Here is a 24,642-nt window from a genome sequence, read left to right on the forward strand (position 1 = left end):
CATTTATATGCAATATTTTTTCATTTGTATGGTATATTTTTTCATTTATATGCAATATTTTTTCATTTATATGCAATATTTTTTCATTTATATGCAATATTTTTCATTTGTATGGTATATTTTTTCATTTAAATGGTATAATTTTTCATTTATATGCAATATTTTTTATTTTAATGGTATAATTTTTCATTCAAATGGTATAATTTGTCATTCAAATGCAATATTTTTTATTCAATTTGTATAACTTGTCATTGTAATGCAATATTTTTCATTCAATTGGTATAATTGTCGTTTTTTTATTTATATGCAATAATTTTTATTTATATGCAATAATTGCATTATGGGAAATTGTTTGACGTCACAAGGTCAAATTTGCAACAACGTTTGTGATTGGTCGATATAGTCGGGCAGCCCCTGCTTGACTCACATGTTGAAGTTGGCACGTTCTCTATGAACTCCCCTGGTTTGATTAGCTGTTGATATCTATATATGAGAAGGTAACGTTTTGTATAACTGTTTGCATTCCCCCTTTCTTTCTCAACACGAATGCATGACCAAGAATTAAAAAAACGCGTCGCCCCACTAACTAAATCTTGCGTTCATGCGAGTCCGGCATTGCAGGCTGATACTGTTAGTGTTACTGTTAGGATTATGTACCCTTGTGTTGATTCAATACTAAACATATGGAAAGTTTATAGAAAATCCATAGTCCAAATAATTATGACGTCTGGCAAGGCTATTTTGATTTTTTTTCTTGGACGCCTTCCTGCGACCAAAATAGCCTTGCCAGACGTCATAATTATTTAGACTAGAACATGGATCCACAGCCTTTTCTTTTTAATCTTGTTCCCTCAAATAAGGCAATTTAATAACTGATAGATATCGGAGTATTGCTCGAAATTTCCTCAAAACAAGTTTATTACTGTAGTTATAATAATGGTTAAAACAAATAAAAATTTAGCTCAAATTAAGTAGTGCACCTTTTAGGGTGCACTTGACTGGCTCAGCACCAGATGTTTGGGAATTTATAGGTTGCTTATATTTTTTTGTAAACAATTAATAAACACAAGGATTTATATAGTAGTCCTACTATATAAATCCTTGATAAACACAAGCACATTTTAGAAAAGCAAGTGAGTAATCTATGTTTGAAATTTTGTGGATTTTCTATAGAAATCTTGGTTTATTTGCCACAAAGTGCTCGCTTTGTTTATAAAAAATCCGCAAACCAGAACTGGAAGTTGACAGCAGGTTCATCAGATGGAAACACTTGTTGGAAACAGTTGGGGTACATCTAATAACCAATGTAAAAAAGTGCCGAAATATGCACCACAATGGCCGTTTATGGAAAAATTGGAATGTGTTCTAGTTCCCATCTCTGAATCCCCGAAGTAGATTTTTTTTCAACGCCCCACTGTGGTTAATAATTACTATATGTCTTTGCATATTTCAAAACATATTTTTCTTCAGGAATTGTTAGCTCTCTAGAACTTTTATTTGTCAGCATATTTTGTTCATATTTATACACGAGCTATATATTATTCATAGCCTCTCATAGGACAATTTTGAATTTCAGCCAGATTCACTTTTATTTCAAGGAGAAATTGCCCTTTATATGATTGAAAATTTGTCGTTTCCAACTTGTTAGCACTGATTAGGATTATACCCCGCTTTAAAAAAGGGGGGGGGGGGGTATACTGTTTTAACTCTGTCTGTCCATCCATCAGTCCGTCCCATGAATATTTTTGCATTTTTACTCAGGAACTACAATACAATGATTTCTGAAATTCTGTTTCAGGGTTTATGTAATACAGCTATACCGTTTGATGTGTTTTCAGATTCATCACTCAACAACTTCCTGTTTACCGAATACTTGTATGATTTTACACATGTCTTTGATAGCCAAGTTGAAAATTTTCATCACATTTTTTCAGGAACTACAATACAATGATTTCTGAAATTTGGTTTCAGGGTTTATATAAGTCAGCTATACTGTGTGATGTGTTTTCAGATTCATCACTCAACAACTTCCTGTTTACCGAACACTTGCATATTTTTACACTATTAATATTATCCACTTGCGGCGGGGGTATCATCAGTGAGCAGTAGCTTGTAGTTTCACTTGTTTTATATTTTGAATGGATTAAATTTATATTTACATTAGGAAAATGGGGAAGGGGAGGGGGGAATTAGTCCTTTAATATACAAGTAAATATTCCAAATTGTATGTTGAATGTGTCACCATCTTGTTGGTGTTTTGTTCTCCATCCATTGATTTTCTCTCTTTATGGCACCTCGGTATGGATACTTTTGCTTAAAATGCATAAGCCCAAGAACAGGATTTATGGCTCTTTGTTTGACAGAAAAGTGTCATTTTTAACGCCTGTCTAATACTGGACATTTTATTGTATACCATTGTCTGTAACTTTCAATTGGTGAATTGTTTATAACACATTCTGTTTCAACTTGTCAATATTCTGATTTTGTCAAATAGGGAGAGTATGCAAGAATCTGCTTAATAACACCTCCTTAAAATTTAGATAACTGAGGTTTCTCCCCATATCTTAGAAGAATTTGACTCCTGTTGATGCAAATCGTTGTCTTTAAGTATTTTCAGCTATTTTGTGAGAAGTACACGATTGCAAATGTACATATACTATTTTTTTAGTCTGAGGATTTCAGTCCCTTTTTTAATATATAAGGCACAATGGGTACTTGCTTCCATTTGTGTAATCTGAAGCTGGATATACTATTTTTTTTTTAAATAGGACCATGCAGTAACATATATGCAAGAAGCCAGAGAAAACAGTACAACAATATTTTATTTAGCATGTTCAAAAACAAAATAAATGAGAATTTACGTTTTATTCAAACTGTTAAATTGTGACTAATTTTTGATGAAAATCTATTTGTCCCAGTTATCTGTATACCAAAGTCATGACTGAATTCAGTCATCTTGCACTACAACTTTCATCTTAATTTATTAATTGAATATTCAATTGATAATACATTAAAAATTGGAGATTGCCATCGGGGTCACCCCTACCCCATCATGTTTGAACATATTTTAAATGGTTGAGATCCCCACCCCTAAACCATTTATTCTTGTATGTGACAATAAAACAAATAAAACGAAATATTACATGTAGGGGATGTCTATGGGGAGCACCCCCATCCCCTTATGTTTGTTAAATTGTAAATGGTCAAGATCCCCACCCCTTAACCATATTCTTGCATGGGATAACAATGCAATTCAAATGAAATATAGGTAAAGTCTGTGAGGGTCACCCCCGCCCCCTCATGTTTGATAAATTGTAAACGATCAAGATCTTTGTACCTAGACCATATATATGTTCTTGTATGGGACAATAAAACAAATCAAATGAATATGTGACCATAGGAATTGCAAATTAAGGGAGCTTTGTTTGGGAGACTTCGTAAGTTCGTAACAGCATCTTGTTACAATTACTTCTTGTTATAAATGCCATTATGGGTTTCTTGGGCACTCAGATACATTGTAACACAGGCCCGTGGTTGCTAATTTTTATAAAAATGGACTATTCTTACTTCCCTGTATATCTGGCTGGGAACCCAAGTGCCTGTGAAATATAAATAGAGAGGAGAGGATAGGGATATACATGTATTAGAAAAAATATTCAAAATCAATGCCAATGGAAACCAGTATTATATGCACAAGTGAGTTAAAATAGTCCAGTTGTGTTCCCAAATTTCAAATATTTGGTGGCAATTGTCATGATATTTTAGGTGAACGATTCAGGCTCTGATCAATAATTGGTTTCCATATTTCTGTTTTTAGGTTTATATGATGTCAGGTCATATAAAGGATTCACATAGTGAACTTTGTTATGATGCTGAGGTCTTATTGCCACTTAAAGAAGATGTTTTGGAGAGGGAGACACTCAAATCACAGTTTCCTTCAGCAGTGGGTTTGAGGTACCATGTAGGAGGGGTGTTGAAAGCTGTTGCAGCTGATACAAGAGGGTTTTCTTCTCCAGATGGAGGTTGGGGAACAAGAAGATATATTGTTGTAACAACAGCAGAATGTGCTGGTATGTACATTCATGGTTGGTAGAAAAATCAATTATTTTTTTGTACAACAGAACTACAGGATGTACAGGTGCTGAGCTCTTTGTATTGATGAAACTCAACAAAAAACCTAATAGCTTGGCAAAGATCAGTTGCCCACTTTTGTTGCAGATTGATGAAAAAAAAGTTCAATGAATTATGTCTCGAACAGGCTCTTTTTAAACCTATATATTTTGAGCAAATTCTCATGAATTTTTTTTGCAATACTATCGAAGGATTTAAAAGTATTAGTTGATTGTTCTTTAGGAACTTTGAAAATAAGATATCTGAGTACTATACGACGACTGTGAGTGATTTTGAGCTTTCTACTGTTTTGGAAAATAAGGGTTGAAACAGATGATAAAAAGGGTGAAAGGATTTTTGATACCTAATTTAAACTTCAGTACTTTTAGTTGAGTACATGACGGCCAAAAAATGTGTTGAAAAATTATGGTATGATACCGTCTTCATCTGTGTCTTTAAGTTGGGATACATGTACCTGAAGTAATATCTTTCCAAATAATTGTTTAGTTTAAAATTTTGTCATGATAATCGCCAACTGCTTTAATTTTATCTTTTTAATTTTACTATGATAATATTTACTTAATATAGGACAAGCAAGAGATATCATTGGCAACAGGCCAAGTACAAGTGGATTGGCTCAGCAGATTACTTCTGTGTTTAAGTCGTCAAAAGCCACTTCACACCCAAGGACACATTTCTCACCAATACAGGGAGCTGCCTCCAGAAAAGACATTAGACAACAAATGAAAAAGAAGAAGAAGTTATTTGAAAAGTCATATAAAGTTGTTTTTATTGGAAATATAAAATTGCCAGGCATTCTGTGTGCAGATATTATCCTAGAAGAAGGATTAATTAACATAAGTTCGGAGGATACAGAGGACACTATTAAAAACAAACTACTTGACATATTTGACAGCACTGACAAAGATCCCACCAAGATCATTTTTTTATCGTGCTCACACAAAAAATTATCCAAACCAAATGTACCATCAACATTCAAATTTGATGGAATAGGGCTGAAGGCTCTGATTGGTCAAGGGAAGCTTTATGTTCTCGTCGAGGGCCCTGAGGTTTGTACATTGTATTTTATCATTCATTGTACAATATTTCCAAAAAAATGGAATTAGAAAAATTCTGGTAGATTCAACACAAGAAATGAATATTGATATACAAAAAATAGTGTCCTGTGAAAATATGGAACAAGTGAAAAACTACAGACTTTGATTAAGAATATTACATGCAACTTTAATTCAGAATTACTGGAAAATAACATGAACAGTTTAAAGGAAAATAACAAACTCTTTCTTTTATACAAAAATATTAAAGTCAAACAAGACCAAAAATTTTATCTTCATCCAAATTTTTGAAACAAACTAGACATTTATTTACAAAAAGTTAGAATTAGTTACCATAATTTGATCATTGAAGGGCAGATAATCTAAACATACCTCAAAACAATAGAACGTTACGTCGTGTCCAACTTGTAAAACCTTAGATGAAAATCACTTTCTCCTCCACTGTCAAATCAATAATGCTTTACATATAAAACCTTTTAATGCCATGGCAATAGATAATGCTATGTTTCCAAATCTATCTGATACTGAAAAACTAGTAGTCCTACTAAATCCGTCAAATATAAACCAAGTGTCAGAAAAAACAGGTTCCTTTATTATGTTTTTAACAACAGTCTTTTAAGAACTGAGGACAGGGAACTCTTAGTTAGTTTTACTTGTGTATATTTAGATATGTGTGTGTTCCACTCAGTTATTTTATTGTTGTTGTTATTTTTGTTTATGTTAAAAGTATAATGTTACTTATATGACAAATACAGTTTAATATTGTATAACTATACATGAAGGACAACTACACATAAGCATTGATCACAAAGTTAACTGTTACCTGAGAAAGTAAACAGTAAAACACCTACTTATAGTTGTATGACAAAATATGGGCCGCAAAATATTTATTAAAGAATTAATAACATCAAAGAGGGGGGGGGGGGGGGGGGGGCAAGAGGGGGTCCAATAAAAGTTAACAAAAAATACATTCTCACAATAACAGATAACAAAAAAAGTAAAAGTCCTATAACAGCAACAGAAATAGTCAATAACAGATAACAGCATTTTTTTTCTTCAGAATAACAGATAACAAAGATTCAAATTGGCCCATAACAGCATAACAGTTATACCCCTTGCCCCCCCTCATCAAAATGTATTATGAGTCTTGAGGGAGTTGCAATATCCATTTAAAGGAAAGAAATATAATTTAATGTAATGTTCTTATTTTAGGTGCAGATTTTTACAATGTTCGTTAACACACATAAAAAGTTTTCTAATTAGTGACATAGTATATTACTGCAAAAATATTGATAGCTAGTTGTTTTACAAGTATGAATTCATTTTTAGTTTGAAAATGATAAGGACATGATGGATCAAAACAAATTAGATGACACAGACATGACAGACGAGGAACTTCCAGTATTCGGCAAGACACACTCTTTACAGGTAATTATGCAGCATCATAACATTTTAGAGCTCAAAACCATAGAACACAGGATATAACACATGTAGTTTTAATCGACAATAAATCAAACGTTTCTTAGTGGTGGTCGCACTATAGTAATCAGTCTACAGCTGCCACTCAAAACAAAATCATGTCTAGCATGTACCTAAAATTTGTGATTTAGGCTTTTATTATTTTGCATGTGGATAGATCACATGAAGGTGATAAAATCTGCTCTTGCTACATGTAGGATGATGGTCTTTTACCTTCAAGTTAGATTAATGATTTTTGGCTGGATTTTGCGAGTTGAAAAATCAGCTGAATTATAATATGTGAATGTTGGTCGCAGGGAAATACTGTATTTTTAATATTTATCTCAGGAACTAAAAATCGCAGGCTCTTCATATTTGGTATGCAGCTTCTGTATGGGCTCTCACATCAATGAGATGTGATTTCAGAGTGAGGTTTGTAGCTCTTCTTCTTGTTTTAACAAAAACTGGCCCTTTCTGTCTTTGACCCATTTCAATTTTACATGATTCATGCTTTCCTATATGATGTGTTCACTGTTCATATGGAATCATTTTTTTTAAGAATGTCTTTCTGTAATTCTGTTTTGTATGAAAAAATAATTTGTACATTTTATAAATACAGGATAAAAACAATATTTGTACAGTGGCAGAAAATTGTATTCGTACTCGACACACAACAGGTATGAAATGCTTGGTAATCCTATCATACTCACTCTATGTACCTATAGATTAATATTCTTATCCCAGTGCACTTCATGTATATACTGATACATATAATATATTTTTATGTCGCCTGTTTTTTATATAGGGGTCACTTTGACAAAATCCATCTTTCCAAAACCTTTGCCGCATGCACCGCAATGTTGTCACACATTTTCATTGCAGTTTTCTTAACTACATGCAGCAGACTTTTAATATTTTGGAGAATGCTTTATCTGGAAGTACTATGACGCGTAAAGCATTTTCATGGCTTTGCTTAATTCCTATTTAATACCAAAAACTTTGATATTTAAGGCATGCTGGTCAAATATGTATGCAAAATTTCATTGCAGTTTTCTTTACAACTACATGCAGTACAGACATTTGATATTTTGCATCTCTATGCTTTATCCTTTAGAATTGTTTTTCATTGCACTGTCACTCAACTACATCCTGTTTATCAAAAACTTTGAAATTACACATGGTGGACTGCGGACATAAATAATGTGTGCAATGCTATCAATAAAATGCAGGCGACATACAGGTTCCCTTGAAGACAGTACAGTCTAGTTTGTAATTAACAATTGTGCATGTAACACTAAATAGCAATCTTGTGACACATTCAGATAAATGGACCATCATGATGATGTTAACGTTAAGCTTTTCATGAAATAAATTTTATATCTTTTGCCCCTACAACAATTTTTTTTTATATAGATCGATTGACTCGCTGACGTTCATTCTTTTATAAAACATATTTTCATGACCACACTTTGTTAGCTAAATTCATGCATTTTTAAAAATGATTTTTTAGTTTGTTTATGGTTGTGACATTTACCATATTAACACTTTTCAGAAGAAAAATGACACCTTTGCATTAAAATTATGAGGGGGGATGTCTAGGAAAGGGAAAGAAAAAATATTGAGTATCCAAATTGTCTGAAAATGAGCAAACAACATAGGGCCATGTGAGCTATTGTTGTCACTGAGCGTCCGTCCTTGTCATAAATTTAAATAAAAATCTTCTCCCACTCTGATAATAACTGAACAGATTGGGACCAAACTTGGCAAAAACATTATCAGGGTTTCTATTTAAAATTGTAAGGAAAATTTTGATTCGTCAAAAACATGACTGCCATGGCTAAAAATAGACCATGGCATCCAACACCTGGGTTTTGCATGTATTTACTTAAAAACTGTTACAGATATCAAAATTCTAGTATAAGATTAAATTGATAAGTACATAATAAGATCTACCCATACAGACATTTTAAAGTCAATCTGATATTAACCAGTCCAGGTGGTATGGCCTTTTATTTAATTTTTCTCTTTTGTGCACTTGAAAACTGCAAAATGAAAATTGCAAATTGTTCAGCTCATTAAGATCTACAAAAAAGTTAGCAGGGGCAAAATTGTCAGTTTTATTGTACATGTACATGATGTACATGATGTATCTCACTTTAAATACTTCAAGTTTTGTATTCTTCGCATATTTTTGCTTATGACTCTGGAAAACGGTACATTAGCTAGATCCAAAAAATTGCAAATTGTTCAGTTGATTTAGGGCTACAATGAAATCATCAGGGGCAAAACTGTCAGAATTTCACATGTTTTTGCTTGTATCTTGAAAACCATTACACAGTTTTATAAGCACTAAATTAATGTTGAGCTCATCTACTAGAGCTTTAAAAAGTCCTCACAACAAAAAATGAAAAAATAACAAACAATAGGTCTTAGCAGTGGGGTACAGAACAAAATAAAGGGGTCAATATGCATTTATTTGCTTATTTTTGCATGTAAACTATTGTATCAAAGTCAAAAGCATATGAAAGCTATTTTAATGGTAAACATGATATTCCCAGTTGAATTGCAATTAAATGTACACTTCTTTTTTCATGTGTTAATATGCAGATACCCCAAGCAGACACAAATGCAAGTATGAACAGTGACCAGGAAAATACAGGCTCATCCGCAGTTAGTATTTATGATTTAAGTTTTAGACTTTTTGTTGTTGTTTTTTTGTGATGAAATGAATAAACACTCATGGAAATATACAATATGGTTATTGTTGGGCTCCACAACATATGCTTTATTTTAAAAAAAAATGGCATTTGCTTCAATGACAGTGTTTATGTTTAATGTAAATCCAATTGCAAACAGCATTCCATGATGTGCTATAAGTTTTAAGTGTACAGTATGAAACTACTTCCCGAACAGCTCTTTGTACATGTTGTATGCAATAAATTGAATTAGTGTTCAGAGAGAGTCATATCTCTTGCACGTAAAAGACACCCTTGTAGATTTCGAAAAAAAGAGCAGGGTAATGCCGCTACAAGCAGCACTAGCACCTGCAAGTGGAAAGGGATTAATATAAGATGAAAAACTTGTTTCCCAATCCAGTATAATTAAATATGTTTAAACTAATAAATTATTATATGCAGTATTCTATGAATTTAGTGCTAAATATTACTTCAATATTTTGAAGTGTATGTTTCTGGTGTGTATTTTTGACACACTCCTGTAGGATAATAATCCTGAAGGAATTTATTGAACTAGGATAATATAGTTTTATGAATATTGTAGAAACCACAAACAGACATCACCAAAACTGTGCAAAGTCAAGATATAGTGGAAGGTGATCCGGAAGATACAGGCACACCGACAGTTAGTATTTACATGTAACTTAGCTATTCCATTAGAATGGATGTGAAAAGGTTATATTATGAAATGTGTGTCATGCATCTTTTTAACAAACTCATTACATTATAAGTCTTTATCATGACCTCAAATGTTATTGCTTTTTTAAGATCCTAGATTGATTGTCATATGCAAACAGAACTTCAAAATTTTCAGTTTGTTTCATCCTTGTGAGCACTGTGGATTTAATATATTTCAATGGACTTTGATTAAACTAGTTACAGAGTATTCTACATGTTCTAGGAGGCACTATTACAAAATTTGCATTTTACATACAACAAGTACTGAAAATTTGTTATTGCATTAAAAGAAAGGCCCCAAATTTATTTCAATCTCTTGTTCTAAATAGCTCTTTACGCCACAGGTGATCAATTTTGATTTAAATCTACCAGTATCAGTTCTGAACTGAGTTTCTGTAATCTTTAGTAATGGACAATTCAGATATTTCAATGCCTGCCGAAACTATTATTAAAGAAATGTCAAAAAGAAAACAAAAGTGGCTAGGGAGATTTCATTTCAGAAAAATGGCAGTATTAACTGAATCTGTAAATAGTGAGCAGTAGGTCTTAGAAAGTGAAACCTGATTTAGATGACAAGCAGTATACATTTGTTAAAAAATCAAAATGAATTAAAATAACATGCATGTATGATACGTTGAAATGCTATATGTGCTGACCAAGAATACTCTGCAATTGTTTTACAATTTGAAATTGGTTAATTTTAAGACGGATTACCCTGTTTTATAGATAACATTTCATCCATCGTGCTTAGAACGTAGAGAGCGTAGATCTCGATTAAGCTTGCGGTCATCTACTGGTAATGATGCTCTGGCATGTCCTTCAACTTACAGGTATTTTATTTGTAGATAATCTGGACACAATTTCTTGATATAATGAATCACTGTTACCTATATTTTTTACTTGACCAGTCAGGGCTACTTCTTAAACAAGTGATTTCAGGATCACCTTTAAAAGTGATTTCGCTATTGAAAAATGAAAAATGTTTACAAAATTAGAAACAGACTTTTTAAAATCACTGAAATAAGTGATTTGAGATGTAAACATTAAATCACTTATGAAAGTGATTATAACATTTTCTTGATAATTTATCCACAAGCTAGATCTACATTGGGTTTAAAAAACAACTATTCTATTGAAAAAACAACTGAATACATACAAAAATGCTCTTTTGCTAAATTAGTATGTCAGTTTTAACAATTTATTTGGATTATGCTTAAACTGGAATAATCTGTAGATAAGGTCAAAACCTTGAAGTAAATCATTCTAATTATAAAGAAAACAAATCAGGTTACATAAATGTGTTGACTTTTATGTTATTGATAGAGTAGTTAATGAAAATTTGATTACAGAAAAATTCCCAAGGGTTCTTTTAAAAGCTTCAGCACACTAACTTACTGCCCCAGCGCACTGATGAAATTGATATATCAAGATTAAGATATTTGATCTATGTAGACAAATTACAGAAAAAATTGCCATTTTATGGAAAATTAGTGAAATCAGCATTTGAAGATCAAAGAAAACACCAAAATCACTTAAATAAGTGATTACTGAAATTTGAAAATCACTGAAATAAGCGATAATGAAATCACTTGTTTGAGTCATACCCCTGACTGTTGACTGACTTACATTTAAGTTTACTTCAAAGTTCACATCTTTCTTAGTAATACCAATTCACATACAGAATTTTTTTCTTATAAATGCTCACAAATCTACAAATTTTTTGTCATTCACAGCAAGCATTGGAATTTAACTCTTAAAACAACTCTTATACATTCTGCTGATCCCTGATTTGACATGTCAAATAATTTTCAACAAATGGCTGATTGTTTTTAGATAACTTCATTCGTAAATAGCTCGCCATCCAGTCTTAGTCATTTGTAAAGCATTGTTAACTTAATGTAACAACACAAACACTATTCTTAAAGAATGGTGAAAAGTCTTTGGTGTGTAATTGAATACGATTGCTTTATGAATCAATTACAAATGATTGAGTATAGTTTATAATTGGTTGGCCACAAGTTTAGGAATAAATTTAAATACTTTCTTGATGTATATGAATATACATTTCCGATTGTTTTGGGATATATTCGAGTACTTTGCAAATGTATTTGATATTGATTTAAGATTTAGGTTTGATTGATTGGTTAAGGTTTAATGCCCTATCAGCAGCTTGTGAAAGTTTTATGAATCTGGTAAAGTTTTGAGATTCGTAAGCAATCGTAAGAAAAATTTGTGTATGTGAAGTGTTATAACTATACATGGTAGATTCATCTAACCTTGTATTTGCATGCATCCTAGATAGTAGATTATCATCTAGGCAAAGTCATGTGTTTCGCAGTTGAACACTCAGACAATATTAAGAACAAGACAAACTAAGTGATAGTTGATTATTTATATTTTTGTCAAAGATTTGATACAAAAATCCAGCATACTTTATATGTATTTTTTCAATTGAATATCCGTATTGGTGACAAGTACCTAACCTGGAGGTTTCAACGTAAGTTGTGTCATAAATGTCTAACTTCATATAAACATTACAGACATAAAAAATAGCATTGAGTAAAAAGGAAAACAGAATGAATAATAGGTTAATCAAACCAAGATTTATTTATTACTTAGGTCATATGTCCAGCTGTTTGAAACTGAAATAGTAACAGTTGATGACTCCGATGATGAAGGTGACAAAACCATACCAATGGATGGGTACGTATTTGAAGATTTCATGTTTATTTATGTATACTTAAATTGCACTAAAATTGGGATTGATTTTGGGAGTTTTGGTCCCAACAGTTTAGGAATTGGGGGCTAAAAAGGGCCCAAATAAGCATATTTTTTTATTTTCGCACTATAATTTAAGTTTAAGTAAATAGAAATCTATGAAATTTTGATACAAGGTTTATGACCACAAAAGAAAGGTTGGGATGAGTTTGGGAGTTTTGGTCCCAACAGTTTAGGAATTAGGGGCCAAAAAGGGGCCCAAATAAGCATTTATCTTGGTTTTCGCACAATAACTTTAGTATAAGTAAATAGAAATCTATGAAATTTAAACACAAGGTTTATGACCACAAAAGGAAGGTTGGGATTGACTTTGGGAGTTTTGGTCCCAACAGTTTAGGAATAAAGGGCCCAAAGGGTCCAAAATTAAACTTTGTTTGATTTCATCAAAAATTAAATAATTGGTGTTCTTTGATATGCCTAATCTAACTGTGTATGTAGATTCTTAATTTTTGGTCCTGTTTTCAAATTGGTCTACATTAAGGTCCAACGGGTCCAAAATTAAACTAAGTTTGATTTTAACAAAAAATGAATCCTTGGGGTTATTTGATATATGCTGAATCTAAAAATGTACTTAGATTTTCTATTATGGGCCCAGTTTTCAAGTTGGTTCAAATTGTGGTCCAAAATTTAACTTTGTTTGATATCAACAAAAATTGAATCCCTGGGGTTCTTTGATATGCTGAACCTAAACATGTATTACATTTTTGATTTTAGGCCAAATTTTCAAGTTGGTCCAAATTGGGGTCCAAAATTAATCTTTGTTTGATTTCAACAAAAACTGTATATATGGGGTTCTTTGATATATGCTTAATCTAACCATGTATTTAGATTTTTGATGTTTGGGCCCGGTTATCAAACTGGTCCACATTGAGGTCTAAAGGGTCCAAAATTGAACTTTATTTGATTTCGTGAAAAATTGAATTCTTGGGGTCCTTTGATATGCTGAATCTAACCATGTATTTTGATTTTGGATATTGGACCATAATAGGTAATGTCCAATTTAAAGTTTTTAAGTTTAAGTTCTTAGACCACATTCATTATGTGTCAGAAACCTCTGTTGTGTCAACTATTTAATCAGAATCCAAATTCAGAGCTGTATCAAGCTTGAATGTTGTGTCCATACTTGCCCCAATGTTCAGGGTTCGAACTGTGCAGTCGTATAAAGCTGCGCCCTGCGGAGCATCTGGTTATCCCTTTCATTGGTGATACTTTTTTGTTCATTTTAGTGATATCAGTTTGCCAGAGTTATTAATAAAGTTACAGTCACAGGTTGACCTGGAGAAGATAACGAAATTCAATATCAACAGAAACCTTGTTTTAGATGGTGCTCGGAGAGCCATCAAAAGGAAATCCTTCTGTGCTAAAAGCAAGATAAGTGTGAAGTTTACGGACGATGTAGGAATCGCAGAAGGTGCCGTAGATGAAGGTGGACCAAAAAGAGAGTTCTTGAGAATGCTGATGAAAAAGATCCAATACCTGCACATTTTTGAAGGTCCTGAAAACAGAAGAATTTTGGCCTATAGTACATCAGGTGAATTTATATTGTCTCATCTTGGTGAAAGATTAAAAAAGGAATTATGTATTCTCTATACAGTTACATTTTTATGTCTCCCACTTTATAGGGATGGAGAGGTATTTTGTCATGTTTAATTATCAGTCATCTGGGTGAAGGTTTGCAATTGTTTCTCCATAGGCCGTAATGGTAACGTTTTCTTCTGTTGCTCAGTCCATATCGTTAACTTGGATATATATGATGGCTCGTTTTGAAGCTGAGAATTTCTTATTTGTGGTTAAATTTTCAGGGTACGAAGTGAGATTACTTTTTCTGTAAATTAGCAAACCCAGAGTATTCTTTTGTGATGCGGCTCCTTGTGGTCAAAAATCCCTGTTTTAACACAATAAGTTCTTTGAACTTTTAATAGCTCCATAGTTTTTACACATTTATTCTATGTCCCTCTACTTTCCTTATCACCACAAATGGTTAAGCTCAATCATTTGTAAAAAATAGAAACATGTCCAATATCAATACACAGAGATTTCTTGTACACATTACTTGGGGTTCCTCATCTAGAGCTGGTGCATTAGGGATCTTGACCCATCTCTCACAATAACCCTCACACCATTTACAATAGGGGACACTTTGGGGATCTAGACACTTGTTACGGTTTTAAAGGGAAGGACCATTTTTATGCCTCATTTATGGGCATTATGTTTTCTGGTCTGTTCGTTCATTTGTTCTTCCGTCTGTCTGTCCGGCTTCAGGTTAAAGTTTTTGGTTGAGTTAGTTTTTGATGAAGTTGAGGAAACTTAGTATACTTGTACCTTATGATATTATCTTTCAAATGTTAATGCCAAATAAGAGTTTTTACCCCATTTTCACGGTCCACTAGACAGAAAATTATAATGCAGATGGTGCATCCATGTATTAGGGACACATTCTTGTTTCCCTCATTTTGGTTCTGATTTCTGGAAGGTCTGTGAAACACAAAACAAACATGATATATATTATATCACTGAATCAGGGATTGATAATATATAGTTATGAATAGTAAAATTTATTCTTTGACATCTATCATGTCTATTAAGGCCTCTAAATGTTAAATTTAATATATCTTAAATCTTTTATCACATTTTAGCAAAATATTTAGTTTTGTTTTATTGTAGCCCTAGAAGACAATCTGTACAGAGATGTTGGATTATTCTTTTCCCTATCCATTGTACACGGAGGACCATCACCAAAATTCCTTTCTCCAGTTATGTACAATGCGTTGGTAGGACAAGCTGGAGAAAGGAATATTGAAGATATAGCAGATGGTGACTTGAGAGGAGAAGTTCAAAAGGTAGTATTTAGAAAGTATTGGATTGATAATAAGAATTGTTATAGAAAATAGGGGTAGAATGCAGTTTTTGGCTTATAACTCAAAAACCAAAGCATTTAGAGCAAATCTGACGAGATTAAATTGTTAATTAGGTTAAGATCTATCTCCCTGAAATTTTCAGATGGATCGGACAACCGGTTGTTGGGTTGCTGCCCCTGAATTGGTCATTTAAGGAAATTTTGCCGTTTTTTGTTATAATCTTGAATATTATTATAGATAGAGATAAACTGTAAACAGCAATAATGTACAGCTAAGTAAGACCTCGAAGGCTAGAAATAAGGCAACATTTGACCAACATGGTCAATTGACCCCATAAGGACTTACTGTCCTTTATAGTCAATTTTTAACAATTTTCATAAAATTTGTAAATTTTTAATAACATTTTCCACTGAAACTACTTGGGCCAAGTTCATTATAGATAGAGATAATTGTAAGCAGCAAGAATGTTCAGTAAAGTAAGATGTACAAACACATCACCATCACCAAAATGCAATTTTGCCATGAATTCATCTGCTTCCTTTGTTTAATATTCACATAGACCAAGGTGAGCGACACAGGCTCATTAGAGCCTCTAGTTTTGTTAATTAGCTTGAAGATATTGATTTGATTATTGGTTACAGATCAAGATCAAATGTTGTTCTGGTTTGATGAGATGTTGAGCACAGTTATGGTCGTTGGATAGTTTAAACTTTTTTATTCTTCAAGCTTGAAGAATTTGACTTGATGCTTGTTATATACTTTACACTGTTACAAGTTATAGATCATGATCGCATATTGTTCCAATAAAATGAATTTTTAACTGACTGTATAATGTCATGCAATACTCACAGAATGCCTGTTTTAACCCAATTTAAACAAATTAGCAGATAATTCTGTTTTCTAAATATATATATATGTAGTTCTTGCTGGCTATATACCTATGTGCTAAATGTCACCTGACACTTAGATTGTTGATAGAGTTTTAATAACCTGTTTTTCTTTTTTAGTTAAAAGATGCATCAAGTTTGCAAGACTTGAACAAACAAATGAATGCAATGTCAACCCTGTTGATAACAGCGGGATGTTTCAGGCCTATATTGAACATGCAACAAAAAGATAAATTAATCATGGATATTGTCAGATTTTTAATCCTGGAAAGAACCAGTACTCCTCTTCACCAGTGAGTAATATTTTATTTTTGATTGGAAAACTGGGGCCCTTTATAGGTTATTGTTCCGTGTTGAAGGGTGTACATTGACCTCTAACGGTTTACTTTTTTAAATTGTTATTTGGATGAAGAGTTATCAGTTGGTTATGTCATTGGCACTCATACATCATCTTCCTAAGTATTGTATGGTATTAGAGAGACAGGACTGCCACTTCCATTCAACAGAAAATGAAATACTCTGGACTGAGTGGGTAAATTATAGATTAATATCTCCTTAAAGGAAAATGTCATCAATACATGCAATGACATGAAAAGTGGAGGGTATTAAGTATAAACTCTTTTTAAAAGTCATCAATGAGAAGTTTTTCACATGCAATCATTTCTGTTGAACTTGAATGTATTACAAAGCATCCTTAACCTGATAACCTGTTTCATCTAAAAGACCCTGCTGAAAATGGAAATGGTGACCTGAAGATGTTTGTAAACTATATAGCTATTATGAAACTTTTAACTTAGGTTTTTTCAACAACATTAAAGTCTTGTTGCAGGATATAATGTGTAATTCTTTTGTGAACAGTTAATATAGATGTCTCTCTTTCAAAGAATGAAGACATATTATTTAAGTGTGAATTCCTCATACAAAATTTTATCCATGTCATGACTTTTTATGCCCCATGTTTTCTGGTCTGTGCATTTGTTCATTCGTTCGTTTGTGCATCCGTCCGTTTGTCCCACTTCAGGTTAAAGTTTTGGTTAAAGTTTTTGGTCGAGGTAGTTTTTGATGAAGTTGAAGTCCTTATGATATGATCTTTCTAATTTTAATGCAAAATTAGCAATTATCCCCCATTTTAACGGTACACTGAACATAGAAAATGATAGTGCGGATGGGGCATCCGTGTACTGGGGACACATTCTTGTTTCTCTTTTGAAGTAGATATCTATAATTTGGTACATGGGTGCATCATGTCGAGGACATGTGTTGCTAACTAGAGTCAGTAACGAATCACAGTAACCTTTGACCTCGAAGTCAAATACATTCAAAAATTTGTCTAGGCTATAGGCTTTTGGTATTTTGTATGTGAGTATATATCACCTAATTTAAAAAAATTAGTGACCTTGACCTTTGACTTTAAGGTCAAATAATTAAATGAAGTCTATTTATGTCCCCAACATCTTCAAGTGCAACACAAAAGGGATATATGCATTTTCTTCCACCAAACAAATAGTGAGATGAGGTGAATTGTCTGTCGTGTCTTTCACTTATCATTCTCAAGATTGCCATTTAAAGATTATCACAAATATTATTCTTCTAATAGGTTCTATTTTTGTTTAATTCAGCTGAATACAATGCATATCTTAAATATGTTTACATGGTTGATATGTTGGTGTTTAATAAACTGGTATACAATTACAGGTTGCGTGATGGGTTACAGACACTTGATGTATTAACGTACATTCAAGAGCATTATAAAGCATTTAAGGATTTGTTTGTCTGTCAAGGAAATGAAAAATTGACCGCTGAAATGATGGAGGTGGTGTTTATGGATATCAAAATGTCAGTTCCAGGCAGCAACAGAAGACGGGACGAGGAGAACATTGTTGGATATTGGAGAGATTTTTTAATTGACTTGCAAGGTACTTGTAAAATATATGCCTCACATCTTCTTTTTATTATATAAACATAAAATTTGATTCAACACCACCACTTCTGGAAGCACATATTCTGATCTGGAATTTTAATTTTTCTATATGAAGGCTTAATTTAAAACATAAGAATGCTCTTGATCTTTAATACATGTATATTTTAATTCTTAACCAAAATTAGAGTTTCCTGCATTGCAATATTGTAAGGGACAGTCATTAGAAAGAAACTTATGAAACCAAGCATTATCAGAAACAGAAGAAAGTAAATATTGTTTGTTTGGATATATAGGGTAAAACTACCCAAAAGGACTGAATAGCATTCTTATATTTTCTATACATGTATGCCCTTTTACAAGACTTATGGTATAACGTTTACCGTCCGTCTTCAACATTTCCGACATTATCTCAAATACGCTTTAACCACTATGCATAAAACTGTATTGAATTGTTATATCTTTTGATTTGAGCTCCCTTTTGTTTTTTTACAAATTTCAAATTTACGTTTTCCAAGTATTGGGAGTTTTACTAAAGGGGTGATTTTCCAGTTTTTGGACAAGAACTTGAAAAAAAAATCACCAACTTACTAGAAACTGTTTAATTCTATTCACATGTGCTCCCTTTTGATTTTTATACGACTGCAAAAAATTTGCGTTCGTATATTGCTATCACGTCTTCGTCGTCGTTGTCGTCGTCCGTAGACAGATTGGTTTCCGGACAATAACTTCAGTTTAAGTGAATGGATCTCTGTGAAACTTAACCAAAAGGTTCAATACCACAAAAGGAAGGTTGGGATTGTTTTTGGGGGTAATGATCCCAACCGTTCAGGAATTATGGGCCAAAAACAAGCATTTTTCTAGTTTCCGGACAATAACTTGTGAATAAATTTTTGATTGCTCTGAAATTGTACCACAAGGTTCAATACCACAAGTAGAAGGTTGGGATTGATTTTGGGGGTATTTGCCAAAACCGTTTAGGAATGAAGGGCCAAAAAGGGGCCCAAATCAAGTATTTTTCTAGTTTTCAGACTAACTTGTGTTAAAGTTTATGGATATCTCTGAAATTGTACCACATTTTACAAAAATAAAATTTCTTAACATTTTTTTTTGTGGGGGGGGGGGGGGGGGTGGTAAAAAAAAAATATTTGGGGGGGGGGGATTTTTTTTTCTTCAAGATTAACGAAATTACCCTTTTTTTGGAAAAAAAAATTGGGGGGGGGGGTGGGCAATTTTTTTTTTTTAATTTTAGGATTTCTCACAATTTATTTTGCTTTTTTTTTGTCTATAGTCTAAACACAGGTATTGCACAACAGCAGTGTATTGCGCAACAGCAAATTGTATTGCGCAACAGCATGAAATCTTCAATTGAAAATAAATTCAAATCATTTAACCAATTTTAAGTTCTTTGACTACATTTATTCTGTGACAGAAAACTATTATGTGTCAAATATTTAATTAAAATCCAAATTCAGCCTCTATCTCACAATGCATGTTAATATACCGAAGGCAACCAAGTTGCGAAGGAAATGATGTTTTTGACTTGTCCACAGTCAATCCCAACTTTTTTTCAAAAATTTGCAGATAAAAGTATACCATTCTTTCTGCTCTGCTGATTTGACTGAAATTATGTGCCTTCAACTTTGAAACTTCACCAATTTCACAGTCCATTGAACATGGAAAATGATAATGCGAGTAGGGCATCCCTGTACTTAGGACACATTCTTGTCATTGTTTTTATCTTTAAAAAAATTAGGGACCAGTGATATAATAAACCATGTAAAGACAGACTTTGTTTTTTTAAAGCAATTGCCAGGCAAGTTGCTTTATTCTTATGGGACATAGCCATTTTGACCTACATTACATAGTATAATCCCGTATAATCAAGCCTATCAAGATCAAGATCAAGCCAAATTTTAAACAGATTTTTCATTAAATATTCTGACAAAATCCTACTTGTCTTCTTCTTACATACATAAAGACAAACATAGACAAACAACCGTTGTTTTGTGAAGTTACAAAATATTTTCATGAAGATGCATTTTAACATTTAAGTTGCCATTTGTTTTCTCTAATTATTTTGAAAGTCCGCATGGAAAAAGTGCGTTTTTTACCCCTGATATTTCGTTCTCATTATGTTTCATATAAATTTTAAATCATTTTTGTTGTTGAGTTAATATTGATTATTTCAATGAATTATTCCTTATACGATTTTATTTTGATTGTTTCGTGTTTTTATTTGCATGTAGTAAATTTTCTCTTTTTCATTCATAAAACTATGGTTCATTCATAAAATTGTTTTAAATTATTACGCACGTTATAGTAAAGAAACCGATGGTTATTCACTGTTAAAGAAGCACAATGTTCCCGTTTTGATTACATTGACACTGAATTTACTAACCTAATTGTTCAATTTCATCTTAGGGGTCGTTAAAATAGCCCCAAAACACGATTTTGTTCAAATCAACTCCCACGAAAATATAAATAGATTAACACGGACTCACTAATTAGAGACAAGAAGCGTCAACAAGCGACTAGGAAGGGCAAATAAGCAACAATGAAATGAAATTGGCGACAAGAAAATGGAAATAAGTTACAAGATTGCAAACATATTTTCAACTCGATTGACCCTTGATTTGATTTCTTGTTGCTTATTTTCCCCTTTGGTATCGCTAATTTAATTTCCTTGTCGCCATTTTTTTAATTTCAAAAATCGCCTTTTTAGTCGCTTGTTGACGCTTTTTGTTTCTAATTAGTGAGACCGCTTTCATCATAGATCTGTGAATCACCGATTTGCCGAGATTTTGAAATGAATCCTCTGTTTGCACGTCGGAAATATATCAAACCCTGATTTTGGTGGACGAATTTCAAGTTGCAGGATGTCCCTTGCGTCTCATTTGATTGGAATTCGTGGTGAAATTACGACTTTTGAGGAAAAACGATTTCGTCAATTATGAGGGTCTTGATGGGGGGGGGGGGGGGGGGGGGGGGGGGGGGTGGTCTGTTATTCTGTAAACATTTAATTTTTACCCTTTTTTTCTCTAATCTTCAAAAAATTAGTCTATTCTTCAAAAGTGATTTTTTTACGCATTATTCTCTAATTTTTTCCCCAGTTTTCTTTGATAGAAGTATCGGAAACCAGTTCACATTGACTGAATCCTATAGTCTGTTATCACGAAACCAAAAAAAGTTTACAGAGTTTGTTTTCACTTTTATATTTTTACAAATTTCTTTAAATTTTAAGAAGGGAAAATTCTGTAAACACTTAACTTTTAGCGTTTTCTTTTATTAATTATTCAATATTCATTATATTTTTAAACCACACATTTCTCTAATCTTCATTTTTTTGCCCGTTATTCTCTAATCTTCATTTTTTAAGGGCATTATTCTATAATCATTTAACCCCATCCAAACCCTCAATTATGCCTTTGCAAAACTTAGCCGACAACGGAATGTGAAATGTAGTTGACACAGACAGTTGGAGCTTAATGTGTTTTTTTTCTATGCATAAAAGAACATTGCAATTTCTTCACGAGAAAGGAGAAGTTGCGATCGGGGCACGTTCAAAACTCTGTCACAGTAACTTTGACGCACGGTCCGAAGTCGTACGTGGACGTAAACAATTAGCTAAACATAGGCGGATCCAGGGAGGGACCCTGGGGGTCCGGCCCCCCTTTCGTGGGAAACATTTGGTTGATTATATAGGGAATCACTGAAGCATGACTGGAGCTCCCCCCTTTATGAAAAATTCTGGATCCGCCACTGCTAAAACAAGGAAACTGGCAATAAGATGTTTAAAAAAATGTTAACTACTACTAGTATACAGCAATTGCTTTTACAGCCTTTAAGGCTTTGATTTCATATTGGGACCTCATTGAGATGTGAAGCATAAAAAATATTGTTCATGTAGTAATATGAAAGTTTATTGAGTGAGGTTGTTTAGCTTTTATAGCCAACTAAAGTTCAACTTTGTTACATAACATTTAATGAATCAGTTATCCTCTTTGATTTTTGTATAATTATGACTATATGGACATTCCCTGTGATCAATCTACTACCAGCTTGGCTGTTGGTTTTGGTCGATCAATTACTTACCTGGTTTGTATAAACATGAGTAAACCTCAACTGAAGTCAACATTTTGTATAAAGTTTTAATATTTGTCTTATTTCAGAAGATGAGGATGGTGAAATTACCTTAGGTGATGTTTTATCATTTGCAACTGGAGCAGACTGTGTACCTCCATTAGGATTTGATCCATCACCATCTATTACTTTTCTTCATGACTCAGGATTGTTTCCAAAAGCAAACACATGCTCAATGGAGTTGAAGCTTCCAGTTTCAGAAGATTTTAATACATTAAAAAAAAACATGACTTTTGGAATTGCAAACTCACCAGGCTTTGGACTGGCATAAACCATTCATGGGAGTCTTTAATTTTAATACTCTTCCATACTTCATCTTCATTTTTTGTCTTGCCTGGTACAAAGGTTGTTACAAATACAAATTTGAATATTTCTGTATAAATATATTGATTATATAAATTCTTATACAAATGGTATCATGTTGTCGTTGTCCATAGACATTTGGTTTTCACACAATAACTTAAGTATAAGTAAATAAAAGTCTATGAAATTTAAACACATGTTTTTTTTACCACAAAAGGAAGGTTGGGATTGATATTTGGAGTTTGGTCCTAACAGTTTAGGAGGAAGAGGCCAAAAGGGTAAAATGTTAACTCTTTTTTTTTTTTTTTATTGATTTCATCAAAAATTGAATTATTTGGGTTCTTTGATATGTCTATTCTAATCGTGTATTTGGATTCTTAATTTTTGGTCCTGTTTTCAAATTGGTCTACATTAAGATCCAAAGGGTCCAAAATTAAACTTAGTTGATTTTAACAAAAAAATAATTCTTGGGGTTGTTTGATATGCTGAATCTGAAAATGTATGAATTTTTATTATGGGGCCCAGTTTTCAAGTTGGTCCAAATAGGGGTTCAAATTAAACTTTTGTTTGATTTCAACCAAAATTGAATATAAGGGGTTCGTTCTTTGACATGCTCAATCTAACCATGTATTTAGATTTTTGATATTTGGTCCCCATTATCAAATTGGTCCACATTATGGTCTAAAGGGTCCAAAATTGGAACTTTATTTGATTTCATCAAAAATTGAGTTCTTGTGGTTCTTTGATACGCTGAATCTAACCATGTATTTAAATTTTGGAAAATGGACCATAAAAAGTGAATGTCCAATTTAAAACTTTTCAGCTTTTAGACCCCATTCATTCTGTGTCAGAAACCTATGCAGTGTCAACTTTTTAATCACAATCCAAATTCAGAGCTGTATGAAACTCGAATGTTGTGTCCATATTTGCTCCCCATTTTCAGGGTTCCACTTCTGCGGTCGTGTCAAGCTGTGCCCTGCCAAACATTTTATTATGTTATAGTTTTGAACAAGTTCCAAAAAGAAACTTGGGTGCTTTATATGTTAAATTGTTGTTTGACTCAAACTGCACAGACATCTGAGTTTGATTATTTTGTAAAACATGTATAACAGTTAGGGAAACTGATGAGTTGTTGAAAATAAAATATTTAGATCTAATGTTATCATAATACTATGAACTTTTGTTTTGCAATTTATGGAGAACATAACTGTCAGGTTTATTTTCATTAAAATGTTTTATTAAAGTATGTGTTATGTGTATATATAGGTCCAAGTGCAAAAACCCACATTCTTACATGTATGTTTTTGGAAATTTATAATAAATTTTGAAGATTTTCATAAACACTTTTTAGCTCACCTAAGTAAAAGTCCAATTGCCATCAAGTTATGACCATCATTTGTCATAAAGTTTTCACATTTTCATTCTCTGAAACCTCTTGACAGATTTTAAGTAAAAATCGCATGAATGGTCAGTGCAAGGTCCTTAACAAATGACCCTACTTTGTTCTAGTCCAATGAAAAACATGTCCGCTAGAGCAAATCTTAGATTCTGTTTGGCCAATTTTCAAAGATTGTCTCTGAAACTACTAGACAAAATGGTTTGAAACTTTACATAAATCCTTATTTTGTTCTGGTCTGACGAAAAATGGCCACAGCCAGGGTTCAAAGTTTACATAGAAACCCTACGGGAAATCATATT

At 32.7% G+C, this 24,642-nt stretch overlaps 1 protein-coding gene across 1 annotated transcript; it reads left to right on the top strand.

Annotated features, from left to right (window-relative positions):
• Positions 1-3,826: 3,826 nt before the first annotated feature.
• LOC134689893 (uncharacterized) lies at positions 3,827-24,187 on the top strand. The gene is made up of 12 exons (XM_063549861.1): positions 3,827-4,070; positions 4,699-5,180; positions 6,516-6,614; positions 9,252-9,314; positions 9,924-10,004; positions 10,784-10,887; positions 12,677-12,760; positions 14,062-14,366; positions 15,500-15,675; positions 16,701-16,873; positions 18,276-18,496; positions 22,671-24,187. Exons 1-12 carry the CDS (start codon positions 3,827-3,829, stop codon positions 22,910-22,912), a joined length of 2,274 nt encoding a protein of 757 aa, XP_063405931.1. The 3' UTR covers positions 22,913-24,187.
• The last annotated feature ends 455 nt before the right edge of the window (positions 24,188-24,642 follow it).

Source organism: Mytilus trossulus, chromosome 11, assembly GCF_036588685.1.
Source record: "Mytilus trossulus isolate FHL-02 chromosome 11, PNRI_Mtr1.1.1.hap1, whole genome shotgun sequence".
NCBI classification, from domain to species: domain Eukaryota; kingdom Metazoa; phylum Mollusca; class Bivalvia; order Mytilida; family Mytilidae; genus Mytilus; species Mytilus trossulus.

Coding starts and splice junctions, on each gene's coding strand:
- LOC134689893 (XM_063549861.1), top strand. CDS start 3,827: ATGTCAGGTCATATAAAGGATTCACATAGTGAACTTTGTTATGATGCT. Junction 6,615..9,251: donor GCAAGACACACTCTTTACAG/GTAATTATGCAG, acceptor GTTAATATGCAG/ATACCCCAAGCAGACACAAA. Junction 12,761..14,061: donor AAAACCATACCAATGGATGG/GTACGTATTTGA, acceptor TGTTCATTTTAG/TGATATCAGTTTGCCAGAGT.